This window comes from Castor canadensis, chromosome 13 (genome assembly GCF_047511655.1).
Source record: "Castor canadensis chromosome 13, mCasCan1.hap1v2, whole genome shotgun sequence".
In the NCBI taxonomy this organism is placed as follows: Eukaryota; Metazoa; Chordata; class Mammalia; order Rodentia; family Castoridae; genus Castor; species Castor canadensis.
In genome coordinates this window covers 548346-564132 of record NC_133398.1, presented here as the reverse complement: position 1 = coordinate 564132, position 15787 = coordinate 548346, and the positions used below count along the sequence as shown (strand labels likewise).

The following is a 15787-nucleotide window of genomic DNA, read 5'->3' as shown; positions in this document are numbered from 1 at the left end:
CAATGTCCTGAATGGTCCTCCTTTCTCCAGGAGCAACCTTCAATGGGCCCCCAACAACCTAAGAACCCTTCTGATTTGGGGGTAGGGGGTTGCAGCTCAGGTCTCACACGTCAGGCAGGCTGAGACACTGGCCCCCCAGCAATACTCCCAGCTCCCCTCCTGTCTCTGTGTCATTTGGAGCACAGACCAACCAGGCAGATTCCTGACCCATCTGGCTGGGCAGGAACTCTCCATGTACCTAGAGTGCCCTCTTGCGGCCAGGTGGCCTTGGTGGATGCTGCAGGGGTGTGGCCAGCATGCCTGGGGCCCAACACAAGGGAGGAGCCTGCCTAATTTCCACTCAGCTGAGGCCTGGTGCCCTTGCTGACCTGGGGGATAGGGGGAGTGGTGGCAGAAAACCACCTCCTCCAGAAAGCCACCCTGGCCTGGGTCCTGTCTTTGGGGGGTTCTGTGTGGCCTTTATTGTAGTCAAGGCCAGCTTGGGATGGGTCTCTGGTGGTTTGTGTCAGGCCCAGAAATGCAGGAAGATCACCTGCCTGCTCAACCACAAGCCACTGGCCCAACTGCTAGGCCCAGGGAACAGACACAGTAGATGGCAGGGAGGGCCCAGACCTCAGAGCCCAGAGGAGGGAAGAGCTAGGGACTGGGCTGTGAGGACAGATGGGGGGTCAATGAGGGCCTCCCTATATCCACTGTGCCTTTCTGACCTCTGCTGCCCTAGAGGACCAGAGACATCTACTAAGGGACACACAACTGTCCAGCAGATGGGCCAGGTATTGCTGAGGGAAGCACTGGTCACACAGGCCCAGGAGATTTCAGGAAAAAAATGAAGCAAACTCAGAGAAGCCAGGGCGGCAGCCCTCTGGAAGAGTGTCCTGTGGCTTCCCTGGGCCCCCCACTCTGAAGGGCAGGAGGGCTGGGCAGGTGCCCAGGCTGGCCAAGGCCCAGATTCCATGGTCGAGGCCCCCAGCGTCTATCCAGCCTCCCACCTCTGAGTGGGCCTGGTGCCAAGGGGGCCTTTTTTTTCCTTTTTCTTTCTTTCTTTCCTTTTTCTTTTTTCTTAAGCAAAGCTATCTTTTTACCTTGATAAGCTGTTTAAAAAATGTAAATAAAATAACTCAGCAGACAAAAGCAGGCATTCATCCTGCCCAGAGCCAGCCGCTGCCCTCGACATGAAATATCGCAGCACATTGAGTCGTGAGTCCCTGCTAATCCGGGAGGACAGGCCTGAATGCAGCCCCTTTCGGATGGGCGCGGCGGTGGGCAGTGGAGCATGCACCGCCTGCCGGGCGGCCCCGCTCAGGGACAATGGCTTTTCTTCCCAGAAGGGGCCTGTGCGGGACAAGAGCCCCCTTTGTGTTGGGATGCAGGCCTCTGAGCGCAAGGGAGGCTCATTCAGCAGCCCCAGACACTCTTTGAAAGGCTTGAGTGTAACAGAAAACGCCCGAAACACTAGCCTGCCTTCCGCCTCCCTGCGCTCTCCCCAGGCACAGCCACCATTCAGCAGGGAGAATGGCCTTGCACCACATGCGTCCTCAATCCCGCATTGTCCCCTCATGGCCATCTTGGTTCCTCAGCGCCCTTCACCAGCCGTGAGACGAAGGGTGAGCAGGTGTGAATGGCAGTGGAGCCGTCGTTGGGCCCAGTGATGCCCATACATGGGCCCGCCTCCCAGGGGGCCAGGCCTGGGAAGCCCAGGTGGCCTCTGGGCCTGACACCTAGACCCCTGCAGCAGGGGCAGTGGTCCATCTGCTGTGCTACTGAGAGCATCTGAAGTGCTCTCCTTTCTGGACCCTGATACGATGGGGTGGAGGTGAGGCCTGGAATGGTGGTCTCATGCATGGCAGGCACACCCCAGCTACACCCTACTTTGAGGAGCCACAGGGCCACCCTGCAGCTGCAGCAGTGGCTCTGAAGGCCTCACCAATCCTCACGGTCTCATGCAGACCAGGGTTACTTCATGCTGTCTTCCTCTCAGAACCTTCTGGGTTTATACCAGAGCCAGTAACGCTCACAATGAAGACTTAGTCCACCTCAATCCCATAAGCCTCACCCAGAGACCCTCAGCTACCCAATCCACAGTTCCAGAGTGAACCTGCTGCCTTAACACCATACTCAGGATGGGCTGGAGGGTGACCGAGAGCCATCTCATCCACAGGGCAGCTCTTGAGTGGGCCAACCCAAACTGCATCCACACCTGGTCCTGTGTCCCCCAGCACCAGCACCATGTTCCAAGCTGTTGCTGTGAAGGTGGGCCCAGGGGCAGGGTGACACCAGCTCCTCCTGCAGCCCCCTCCTGTCAGCCCTTGCTAAGCATTTCTGGCTGGGGCCTCCATGCCAAGCTTAGGTCAAGAGCTACACCTGGCACAAAGCATGCGCAAGAAAGAAACAACAAATCAATGAAGTAAGAAAGGGGCAAAGGATCAGAGGAGGGCCTGTCAGCTGAAGTTGGTGGTTCTGCTGTGTGTTCCAGACCACAACACTGAAATTCAATTGGTCTGGCTGTCAGGAAAATGGCAGGGCCTTCAGAGTGTGAGGGTCCAGTGGGCACAGGGAGGCATCCTCGGCGGGGAGAAAAGGCCAGGCAGTCACGCCGGGAGCTGCACCCTAAAACCTTTCTTGGATCAAGTAGTGCAAGAGGTTTTGGGACCTAGATGCCTGGCACACGCTTAGCCTAGAACAGCCTACCAGTTTCTGAGAACCTCCACCCCGACCCCCTTGTCCCACACACTCCCACAGAACTATACCCAGGAGCCCTCCAAATGGCTCCTTTCTGCCCTCCTGAGTGTATGTGCCTGAGAACTGGAAGGAGGATCCCCTTGAGTCCCTCCCTCAGGGGTCCCAGAGGCATGCAGAGCCACTTACTTCTTTGAACTTTCCCTCATGGTAGAGGTGGTGGACATGATCCAGGAGGGGGTTCCTGTCTGCATCCTCAAGCTGGAAGATGTTGACCAGTGGCTCCACCAGACTCAGGGGGCTCTTGGCCAGGACCCCCACTGCACGGGCCTGCAGCTGTGTTAGCCTTGGGCTGTGCTGGAAAACCTGAGACCCAGCCTCACTGGAGGTGGTATCCTGTAGCCAAAGGCATGGTGCTTGTCTTGGGCAGGGGCTTGGAGGTAGGGCAGGCCTGGCTAAGAAGCCAGCACCTGCAGCTTGTGTCTATAGCTGGGGAATTGTGGCAGAGGGGAAGAGATGAGGTTCAGTCACTGCACATGGCTCTTGGGAGGCTAAGGGCCAAACTCATAGGGAGAGCCTTGGCCAAATGCCCTCAGCCTCTGCCCACCCTGAACAAGGTCTGTGAGCTATCAAGGCCTGGGCAGTCAGATATGGAGCTCAGGGTGCTGGGTGAGGGGAGGTCATGACTTGCATGGGCTTACCTGGACTGGCCTTGGGTAGGCTGTGTCTGCAGCCAGCGCTGCAGCTCTCGAGTGACCCAGGTCTTCAGAGAGGGGCCTTTCCCCCGCCAGCCCTGGCTGTCCTCCAGCATGTCCAGCAGTCCAGCCAGTGGGTCATACAGGGCAGCAAAGCCCCTCCAGGCTTCCTCTCTGAGCTGTAGAGACACATAACCTCATTGTCACAGTCCCCTGGCAAGCCCTCCCACCCACACTGAGGTTTCTAAAATTAATCTACTTGGAAGGTAACTGTTGCTATTCAGCCACCATACATGCTTCCCATGACTTTTCATGCCACTGAGATTCTGTTCTGCTCCACTGCGCCCCAAGGCCCTCAGGCGGCAGTCATTGTCCGCACTAATTATCCCATAAAGCCAGGGGCTTGTTCTGGGCCAAAGGGCTATACTCCCTGAGAGGCAGCCCCACGGCCACAGCAACAGGTTCACAAGTCACTGTCTGCCAGACATACCTGGGCACACAGCGGCCCAGCAGGACACAGGAGAGCAAAGAAGAAAGAAGAACTTGAGTTGAAAATGTCTGCTTCTGAGCTGCAGAATATTTGGGGAGTGGGAGCTGCAAGGAGCTTTGTGATGTTTAGGGCTTGTATGTCTCTCACCTGAATATAAGAGCCACCATGGTTTGGGGTTTTTGTTTTGTTTTACATTTTTTTATTAGCATATATTATTTGTACAAAGCATTTTCATTGTGACAGTTCCATACATGCATACAATGCAATTTGATCAAATTCACCCTATTACTCTTTCTTGTGCTCTCCCCCCCTTTTAAGTTTTTAACAAGTTTCATTATTCTATTTTCATACATACATGAAGTACTTTGACCACATTCACTGCCCCCCACCCTAATTACTTCCCGCCCCCAAAAAGAGTCTGTTTTACATTCCTGTCATTCATTTTTAAGGACTAGATTCCACATGGGAGAGAGAATGTGAGATACGTCTTTCTCAGTCTGGCTTATTTCACTTAACAAGATGATCTCCAGTTTCATTTATTTTCCTGCAAACAACATAATATCATTCTTTTTTATGGATAAATAATACCTCATTGTTTATATATACCACATTTTTTATTTATTGGTGGATTTCTTTATTGCTGGTTGAGTGGACTCACCTAGGCTGATTCTATACTTTGGTTATTGTGAATAGTGCTGCTATAAACATGGATGTGCAGGTGTTTCAATTACAGACTGACTTACATTCCTTTAGCTATATGCCCAGGAGTGGTACCGCAGGATCATATGGTAATTCTTGTTTTAGTTTTTAAAGAACCTCCATACTGATTTCCACAGTGGCTGCACTAATTTACATTCTCACCATCAAGGTACAAAGGTTCCTTCCCTGTCCCCTCCATCCTCACCAGCATTTATTTGTTATCCTGGCATTCTGACCGGGGCAAGATGGCATCTCAGTGCCATTTTGATTTGCATTTCCTCATTGGTTAAGAATCCAACGGGTTGTAAAGTAAGCCAGTGGCTCTGGCAGCAGCCAGCATGGGCTGTGCTTTGTGGGTACCTGCAGGCCACACCAACTCTGGCAGATCACTCTTAGGTGGAATTGCAAGACCCACAAGGGTGGGCATGTTCATGACAAGGCACTCAGGAAGCACATATAAGGATGTGCTTAGAGTGACCAAAGCTCTGAGAATATGGGATGACAGGATATAGACTTGGGAACACAGAAAATAAATACCTAAAATTACAAAAGAAATGCAAGCGTCAAAACTAAGACCATAGTAAGACATGGAAGGTGACAGATTTGAAAAAGAATCAAAAGAAACTTTAAACATGAAAAAATAGTTATCAGAAACAAAAACAATAGCTTGGTGGGTCCCTGAAAACATAAACATGGAGTTACTGTGTGATCCAGCAATTCTACTGCAAGATACATCCACAATGATTTAAACACAGGCTCAAGAAAATATCTACATGTGAATGTTCAGAGAGGAACTTGTTCAGAATTGCCAAAAGCTGGAAACAGCCCAAATGTTCATCAGCTGATGAACAGACAAACAGTATGTAGCTCATACCATGATTTACCCATCAAGAGCAGTGGAGCACTGTATGCTGCAACACAGGAGAACCAACTGTGGGGTGGCATTCATGTGAGCGTCCAGGTTAGGACACTCCATATCAAAGGAAGGGAATGAAATCATCACTAGGGATCCACAGACAGAAAGTGGACTTGGGATGCTGGGGCCTAAGGAGGGAGGAGTGGGAATTTCTTAATGGAAACAGGATTTCTTTTGGGCTGATCAAATGTTTTGAAGCCAGGTGTGATGGCTGCATGAGTACTGAATCACCATTTTAAATGAGTAATTTCATGTTTTATATATATATGTGTGTGTTTTACCCCCAATAAAAAGTCAACATCTTTCCCACCAGTAGCCGGTACTCCAGTCCCAGCCTATACCTCCTATGCACTGGAGTCCAGACACACATTTTGGAAGATCTCAGCTCCTGTTCTTGTCATGGTAGTTTCTGCAATGTCAAAGGTCCATTGGGCTCCTGGCTCTGTGACCTTTCCAGCCAACTCCCCCCACTCAGCTCCCAGACCACTGGCAGTCACAGTCCTCAAATGGTTTTTATTCCCTAATCCCATTGTCCAGCAGTGACATGATGGTCCCTGTGGGACATCTGACCAGCTGACTAACTCTTGGGCTTCAGTGAGCTCTGCAACTGCCTAAATCCTCTGACACATGCTTCCAAGGGCATCCTCAGATTTGAGTGGTACCAAAAACCACTAAAGGACTTGTTAAAACACAGACCCACCCTGACTCTGGAGCAGAGAGTAGGGCTAGGGTTTGCCCCATTGAGGATTTTTGAGTCCCCAGAAGATGAACCACACAGTAGGGTGTTTGGTAGGAATGCCCAAACTCATGAACTCCCATTTCTACTATGCCCCACCATTGTGCTCTGAGGAACACCAAATACCTAATCACACTTTCCTTCTCCACCGGGCTTCTTGCCATGCTCCAACTCCTTGTCAACCAACTCCCATTAGCATCCCACATGTCCTAACCCTGACCCTGAGCCTGAGCCTACCTCATCCCTAACGGTGACACTAACTCTAATCCTAGCCTTAACCACTCATAACCTTTAACTCAATCTAACTATAATGATGATCTAACCCTAACCCTAATCTTAATCACTCTCCTCTGAGGAATATCAAACATCCACCAAAGTCTTCATGTCGGCCCTCTTCCCTTCTCCATACTGGTTTCTCACCAAACCTCCAGTTTGTCTACCACCAGATCCCATCAGACTGCAGCACACCCAAATCCTAACCCTAATACTGACCTTAACTATAACCTTCTCCTCACTCCCATCAGCATCCAAAATGCCCGAAATGCAACCTTAGCCCTAACCCTAACTCCTGATTCTACCTCTAAATCCTGACCCTAAGCCTAACCCTTTATCTTAGAGGGAAAGCCCCAGACCCCAGACCCCTCCCCTTCTACTTCTTTCCTTATATGGCAAACTCTCCCAGGAGTTCTCCCAAACCCAGCCTCCCACTTATGGGGTCCCCTGCAGCTGGTTCTTGGATAGGGCCTGAGCCTCTCAGGATGCCCCAAACACCCTCATCTTCAAGGCTCTGGTCCTACCCAGAGACTGACCATCTCATATTTACCCTGAATGTCTAAGCCCTAAGCCCCCAAATCTCCATACCCCACACCTTGCAGGCCCCAACCCTCCAAGTAGTGTTCTGTGACCTGTATACCTGTCTCACCTGGCCTGGAACTTCTGGGACAGCCCTATCTCAGATACCAGGCCCCTGGCTGTTCCCACAATCTTGCTCTGCAATTGGCCAGGCCAGGACACCACCAACTTGTGGGCCACTGCAGAGCCCCACCCCATCCCTCTGCTCCAGCTCCTGAATGTCACAGATGTGCAAGCCTGGGCACTGGGCAGCATGGTGCTCTTCTGCTTATGTGACTCAAGACAACCTCTGGTGTCTGAAACGTGAGTGGGGTTACATGGAAACCTTGTGTCAACCACCAGGAGCCACATCGTCCAGCACTTGGACAAGTGACCAGAGTGAGCCTCCACATGAGCAAAAAGCACAGCCTTGAGTTGGTCAAAGGAGATACCAACACAAAAATCAGCAAACAGAGAAGAAAAAGATGAAGAAAATCTGCACATCAAATTCACACTTTGTGTGGTATGTGAGAAAGGAGAGAGAGAAAGGACAGGCTGGGCACTGGTGGCTCATGACTGTAATCCTAGCTACTCAGGAGGCAGAGATCAGGAGGATTGCTGTTTGAAGCCAGTCCAGGCAAATAGTTGGCAAGACTATCTCGAAAAAAACCCATCACAAAAAAGGGCTGGTGGAGTGGCTTAAGGTATAAGGTATAGGCCTTGAGTTCAAACCCCAGTACCGCAAAAAAAAGAAAGAAAAAGAAAGGATAGCCTGTGCCTGGGACAGGAGGATTCAGAAATGGCAAGGGAGCCAAAGGCAGTGAAGACAGAACAGGATCCCAGGACAGAACAGAAGTGATGAAACGGAAACTGAGAAGTCATTTGTGGGCACTGTAGCTCTTTGTGAAGCTGAGCAACACAAACCCTGTGGCAGAAAAGAGCAAACTGCAGGCAAGGCTGGGGGAAGGTGTAGACCCTGAATCTGAACATCTTGAGATAGCCATGGACAACCTCAGACCAGCATCAGGCTAGCCACAACTCCAAGGAAACAGAGGCTTCCGTGGCCAGTCTCTCCTGTGCTGTGTGGGAGCTATTAAAACTGCTAACTTGGTGGGCTCCACTACAGCCTCTCAAGCTCAGCACCACCAGGCCCATCACTGCCCCCGCCCAACCCTCCCCTGCCCAGTCCCCACCCTGCAAAGTCCTTTGCCGAGATCTCCCTGCCCTGGACACCTGCCTCAGTGGCCTCATGTGGCACAAGAGGCCTTGTCCATGCAGTCATTTGTGGACCCCAGGCCTGGGCAGCACTGATGTCTGCTGCATCCCTTCTAAAATGAGTGGCTTCCTGGCCAGTCACCTCATGGCCAGTTCTGCAGCTGTGACAGGTCTATGAGTAGGGACCCACAGTCAGTGTCCACTCACCTGCTGCAGCTCCTTTGTAGACCACAGCTTCCACAGATTCTGGAGGAGCAGCAGGGGATCCTGACCTGTGGGAACAAGGTAAAAGCTGTAGAGTCACTAGGAAGCCCCTCCCCTGCCCCCAGGTCTGGAGACCGCTCTAGACCCCAGGTGGGGAGCTCCTCAGAACACACAGTATGTCCAGCAGGTGTGACAGCATCCACAGCATCCATAGCACCCACAATGCCCAAGGCTTCCCGTGGCTACTCTGGAGACAGCAGGAAACTGCCCAGCAACTGATTCATTGCTGGCCATCCAGCAGGGCCAAATATCCCAAGGTGACTGCCCCTCACAGGACTCCAAGCTTCTCTCTGTTTCTGGGCAGGCCCCACCCTCCAAGCACAGTGCTATGACTCCCCACCACCAGGCTTCATGCAGGGACAGTGAAGACACAACACACGGGGTGTTGTGCCAAAAAGCCAGGTTGATTTAACAATACAAAATCCTCAGTGAATTCAGACCACAACTGCAATTAAGGAGAAAACCACAGGACTGTTTCATCAGCCACAGAGAAACAGTCCATAAAATCCAGCTTGTCTTCATGATTTAGGAAGTAACTCGACAAACCAGGAACAGAAGGGAACATCCTGATCTGGATAAATGGCACCTACAGAAAACCACTGCAGCCAAGCACCAGTGGCTCACGCCTTTAATCCTAGCTACTTGGCAGAGACCAGGAGGATAGTGGTTTGAGGCCAGCCCAGGCAAATAGTTCACAGACCCTATCTCCAAAATAACCAGAGCAAAATGGACTGGAGGTGTGGCTCAAGTAGTAAAGTATCTGCTTTGCAAATGCAAAGTTCTGAGTTCAAATCCCAGTTCACACACACACACACAAAATCACAAACATGGAACTCAACACCAGTGTTCCTAACGAGAAAGAAACAGTGCGACCCAGAGCAGCAAGAGGAAAAATTAAAGACATATAACTTGGGAAGGAGCAAATTAAGATATCATAAGTCACTGACAGTATGATGAATTATGTAGAAAGCCACAAAGAATCTAATGATGAGTTAGATTTAATCCACAAGTGTAACACAGACGCTCAACACGAGGACAGTATGAAAAACCAGTTGTAACTGGGCGCTGGCTACACACCTGCAATCCTCACTACTCAGGAGGAGAGATCAGGAGGATTGCAATTCAAAGCTAGCCCAGGGGAAATAGTTTGCAAGACCCTATCTCGAAAAACCCTTCTTAAAAAAAGGTTTGGTGGAGTGGCTCAAGGCGTAAGCCCTGAGTTCAAACCCCAGTACTGCAAAAAAAAAAAAAAAAATTGCTTCCTAAGCTGGAAAGAAACAGTAAAAAAAATTAAAAAAAAAAAATCACAGCAGCACAAAGCCATTAAATTTCTTGGGGGTAAATCTAACAAGAGAAGCTCATGCAAAAATCCATAGAACATTATTTAGAAAACCCTAAGTATAGGAAGGCCAGACCATGTTACCCACAAAGCTGTTAATTCTCTTGAACATGATGGATAGATTCCATACTATCTCAATGAAAACAGCAATGGGTTGTGTCTGTGCACACACTGTACTGTGTGCACACGTATGTGCGTGCATGTGCTTGCTTGTGCTTGTGTGTGCCACTGTGTGTGGGGTGAAGATGCTGCTGAGTCCCAAATCCAAGCAGAGCCACCGACAGTGGAGCAGAGCCAAGACCCTAAACCATGGCTGACCACACACAGATCCTCAATGCATGATCAGGATGGCTCCACAGGGTCCCCAGGGAAACTAGATCTTTATTCAAACTTGATCACTGCCTCAAACCCTACACAGATGTCAATGAAAATATCTGGTTGACCTTGGAGTAGGGAAAGGTTGAAAGGACACTGGTGACATCAAGAATCCAGCAAATCAGAAAGAAGGTGCCCACAGGAAATTGGGTGAGGGTGTGGATGGCACAGCAATGATGTCCATCTTACCAGGAATCCAGGTGTCCAATACTTCAGAAAAAATTAAGACTAATGTTGCCAAGGGCTGGACAGTATGGGTTCCAGGCCCCTCCACAGCTGGCCAGTGCCAAACAACACACCACACGAAGTGCCCAGTGTCACCATGAACTTAGGATGGATGCACGTGTGGCCCAAAATCCACTCCTAGGTGATTAGTGAGGGCACAGACAGCAGAAAAGCTCTGTCCAGAAAAGGTGGTTTTGGACTGGGAAATACCCAACGCCCATTCTGGAACCACAGAGCCTATGGATCACAGGAAGGACATGCTCCTGCTGTATGTGCCTGGGAGATGGACCAACCCACTCACCACACCCAAATCCCAGACACAGCTGCAGACAGTCCTAAGAGGTGTCTGGGTAGCCAAGAGGGCAGTGATCCCAGGGACACATCGGGAAAAACAGGGGTTGGGGGCACATATTCTGTGGGCACCCATGATCATCCACTGAGCTGGGTTTGTTTGTTGGTTATGGGTTGTACTTCACAATGAGATAGGTTTTCTTTCATCAGTCTCATATCTGGAAGATGAAGCAGTTCTGTGGACAGATGGTGTGACAGCTGTAGAACAGTGTCTGCACTTTGTGTCTTGAGCTGTGCACAAGAAATGGTTAGGGCATAGTGTATTTCAGCACAAATAAAAAACAGAAGCAGGGCAGTCTTATTTTTTAAGTTCATGGGTTCATCTCTACCTTTCTGGGTGTGAAGTCTGAGGCTGACCAACCAAGTCCCTGAGTTGGTGTCTATGGTCTTTACTTCCCACTCTTCCCTATCCTCTCCCTCCAGCTTAGGAAGCAATTTTTTTTTTTCAGTACTAGGGTTTGAACTCAGGGCCTACACCTTGAGCCACTACACCAAACCTTTTTTTAAGAAGGGTTTTTTCGAGATAGGGTCTTGCAAACTATTTCCCTGGGCTAGGCTTTGCCTCACCCATCATCTCTACCCACCTCTCATCCCACCTGAGTCTCTGGAGATTTCTAAAGAATCTTGCTACTTCCCCCTGTGCCCTGCGGACTGTGCCCCACCAAGCAGCTGGCAGGACCCCTGGAAAACCTCCTAGAAACATAAACAGGCCATGTCTTGTTAACCACCCCAGTTTTTTGGAGTCAAAGCCAAAGCCCACAGCCTCCAGCCTCCACTCTATTTGTTTGTTTTTCTTTTTGGTGATACTGGGGTTTGAACCCAGCCTCCACTTTGTTGTTGGACACCCAACCCTACAGCTGAGGATGCCCCTCCCTTAACTTTCTCCTTGCCTGGACCCCTCCAACCTCTTCCTCCTAACATTTCCCTGTGGGCCTGGTCAGTACTATCATCCCTCCTGACTCTCTGAGCCCCAGGATTAGTATTTAAGGATTGTCCAAAGATTGTTCAAGGTTAGGGCCCATAGCATGACAGGTGCCTAATAGGTGGCCACTCCAGCAGTCAGGGCCTGTCATACACGCACACACAGTGTTTACCAGCCCAGGTGACTGTGGGAGACCCAGAAGGCCCTCAAATCTCTCGAGTCAAAGCTGGAGGGGGTGCTGCAGGGACAGAGCTCCTTACACAAGGCACCACAGGGCACCGTCAGGGCCACAGCTATGCTGACGCACATCGCAAACAATCACCACTTCCTGTTCATATGACCTAAGAAAAACAGGATGTTGAGAGGCGTTTATCTGAATGAATGAGATAAGCAAGTCCTGTGACATTCTATGCAGCTTGAGTGCTTGGCAGCAAGGATGCCAGAGAGAGGCTGGGGGTGCACCCTTGGTCGGGGGGACTGTGTCCAACATCCCAGGAGACCTACACAGGAACTCCAGGATGAGAGGCCAGGCGGTTCTCATGCCCCAGAAGCCTGGCCAGCCCTCCTTGCAGCTCACCTTCTCCGGAGTCGACTTTTGGGGGACCCATTCGTCTACACCCATCATGGCTTCTGGCCCCACGCCTCCCCATCCCAGGACTGGGGCCAAGTTAGGCCCAAGTTCACAGTTAATGCTGCACAGATATCCTGGGCCTGCTGGCAGGAGCCAGACCATAGGTCTGGATGATAAGACAGGTGGCTGCTAGCCGGAGCTTGACCCCCAACACCATGCCCTACTGTCCAGGTGCAGCAGCATGGTGGGGGGAGGGACAGCAGCTTTCCCAAGAAGACAGAATTACAGAAAAAAGCTCAAGAACAGCCAGTTTGCAGATTCCCCAAAAGTGCCCAGCACAGGAGCCCAGCAACACAGGTCCTCACATGTGCTCAGAAGGGACCCTGGAGATTTGGGACCACTTGGGAGCACCCAGGGTGGCCCTGCCCACTGACATCCCCCCAGTGGTTCTCTTGCTTGCACCAACAGGACACAGAGATGTGGGGAACATTCTGTAATGGACAATGGGAGGATGGAGGGGTGGCAGGGATGCTGAGAGGTAGAACAACAGACACTACTTCACCCACAATACTCTGAACTGACCCAGCCACAGGTACTTTAAGAACTTCATGCACCCCAGAAAGGGACTCAGCTGTCAGACCATCTCCTGAAGTTCCCTCCATTCTCATCACACAGCTGGGGGTGTTGGTCCATGGGTTTGGGACAGGAAGTGCTCAGATACTGGCTGGGTATAGCTGCGCTGGACGCCTGGCTTCTTTGAAGGGTCCTACAGCACATGGGCTCCAAGAAGCTACCCAGAGTTGGGACCTAATCCCTTGCTGGACTGCTCTCTGGGTCTATGCTGACACTGGATGACACTGATGGTCTGCAGGCAGCTCTGCCCCTGGGAGGACTGAGGGCCCAGTGTAAAGACCACCTCCCAGACCTGATGCAGTGCTCTGCAATCAGGGCTACCTACTGGCCACCTCAGTGCCCGAAAGCCTACCCCACCTGTGGACAGAGTTGTGGGAGGGCAATGGAAGGGTCTGAAAAAGGGCCACACCGTGAGCCCCCTGGAGACCCACAATACCTTCCAGTGTCCCATGCCTCCACACCCTCAGAGAGCTGCAGCCTAGAGTGGCCCTCCAGTCTCCCTGGCCAGAGGGTGTACAGGGCCTCTGAGGAGGCAAGGTCTGGCCCGGTCTGCAGCCCAACCAGTTTCTGTGGTCTCAGATTCCATCCACATCTGCCATGCTGAGCCCAGTTGGAGGCAGAGCAGCAGGTAAGCAGATGGGCATGCCCATGACGCCCACCCAGCAGCAACCATGTCCACCTATCCAGGTACTCTAAAGCAGCAGCCCTCTTCTGGGAAGTGGGGTGATCAGGCCCCTGGGTGGCTGGTGGCTAGAGCCCAGCATAGCATCCATAGCAGGAGCCTCTACTTTCTTCCACACACCAGGACACAGGCACCACTGCTGGACAATTGTCACACACCCACTCACTTCCACACCTGCTGGGTGTCCTCATCCACAGAGCCAAAAGCCTGAGGCAGAGTCTGCCTGTGCTCAGTATAGCACTAGCCTGAGCCACCTGCTACTGCAGCACCCATGGAGGTCAGACGCCACCATTTGCTTTCATGGCTGTTCACACAGTGGGGCAAAGAAGGAAAAGGAAGTGTGAGTGCCGGAGAGGAAGAGGTGCAGCAGGAAATCCATGGCTTCCTGGATGGACATGAGCAGTGCAGGAGTGGGACACCAAAACCTCAGGTCCCAGATTAGAGCAGACAGCTGTGCATGCTGACCAGCCATGGGGCTGCCCACCATGATGCATCAGAGGGGCTGACCAGACCCTGATATGGAGGTGCCTGCTAGGGGGCCAAACTGGCTGGAGGCCTCTCAGCTGGGCTTGTCACCATTTGCAGGGCAGTTGGCCAAGACAGCACAAGGTGGGCAAGGGCCCTGTGTGTTCAAGAGCCCCAGATGCCTGGTGAGCACTGAACATGCCAGCACTTGGCTCAGGTGATGAAAAGGACAAGCTGCAGGCCCTGCATGCTGTGGGTACAAGAAAATGAGTTGCTCCATATTACTGATGGGAAGCAGGGTGCCACGTACCTTGGACAGACATGGTTTATGTCCTGCACAAGTGGGCAGGTCCACCTGAAAATGACCTCAGAGTAGGATGGGGGCAGGTGAGCAGAAAGGTGATGGAGGTCCTGTTCTACCATTCTCAGGGCCAGGTATGATATCCAGGTGGGACATCAAGTGCCAGCCTTATCTCAATGTAGGGCCCAGGGGTGGCAGACATGCCAGCCAGGGTGAGTCCCAGACAGGGAGGGTCCTGAAGAAGCCCTTGTCCTCCAGGAGCACCACCTGGACTCCCAATCTCCCAGGCCCTGTGTCTTCTCTTCTGTCTCTGACCTGTCCTGACAGTCAGGGCCAACTCCCCAGATGCAATAATCCTGTTTAGAGCTTTCCATGAGAAACATTTGGAGGCAGCAGCTTGGGACAGACAAGGCATGCTGGGAGGCCTGTGTCAGCTTGTGGGTGGATACCAAAGAACATCTCTGCTGATCGCACAGTGCCTCAGAGCAGAAATGCTCCAGCCAGGTGCCTCTGGCAGAGCAGGACCCATGCCCATCCACAGGGAAGAACAAGGACACCTGGCACTGGAGGGCAGCTACTTGGTGCCTAAGTTCTGGGTAGAATGAGAAACCAACCCATGTTAAGCTACTTTGGGTGCCTGGCCAGGCCCTATTTCTGAGACATGTCCTGTTCCCTCCTCTTCAACCTTCTTGGCAGAATAGATAAAACACTTTTGTGTCAGCCCAGAGCCACAGAGATGGGAGACTGACTGTGGGATGCAGTGCCAGACTCAGGAAAGCTCATCCTTCCTACAGCCCACTTGTACCCCTCATCTCCCCACTGCTCTGGGTCTGGATCTCCATTCTCTTGCTTGGGTGATTGTGTGGTCACCCTAACCCACACAATTGTGACTGTGGGTCAGCATAATTCATTGGGCAAGCAGCTGTTCTATAGCCACTGTGGGGTGTGGGGTTGGGCACTACTAGGGATGGTATAGCCTAACCACATAGGCCTGTGGGGACCCTTCTTGGGGCAGAGGAAGCATCTACTTTGTCCTAGGTCACCAAGGCCACCTACAGACAAAAAGCCACAGCTCCAGAATGGTCCCTACCCAAGACCCTGCAGGAGGCAGACTTCTGGTCCACAGCCTGTCCTGGAGTGTGGCGAGTAGCCTGGATGGGGCTTGGGCTGGTCCTGTGCTCTGGGTATTCTGCTCCTTCCCAGCCTTGACTCCCCTAGCCCTGCTCAGTCCTCACCTTGTATGGTCTTACATTGGTGGAGTGGAAGTGGGAGTGGGGAGGGGGCTTCAGCAGAGTAGATGAGGGCCCAGCTTAGAGGGAAAGTCAAGCACAGAACTGGCATCTGAACACCCTTAAACCTGGGGCTGTATATTCCCCAGCCAGGATACCTCCCAAAGGGAAA

The 15787-nt window shown here is 51.8% G+C and overlaps 1 protein-coding gene across 1 annotated transcript in view; it reads right to left on the bottom strand.

The window, feature by feature from the left end:
* Positions 1-15787, bottom strand: part of Exd3 (exonuclease 3'-5' domain containing 3) — a 72722-nt gene that overhangs the window by 36975 nt on the left and 19960 nt on the right. Inside the window, 3 exon segments of the mRNA XM_074052654.1 lie at positions 2866-3047; positions 3391-3550; positions 8466-8530. Coding sequence (XP_073908755.1) covers positions 2866-3047; positions 3391-3550; positions 8466-8530 — 407 coding nt within the window.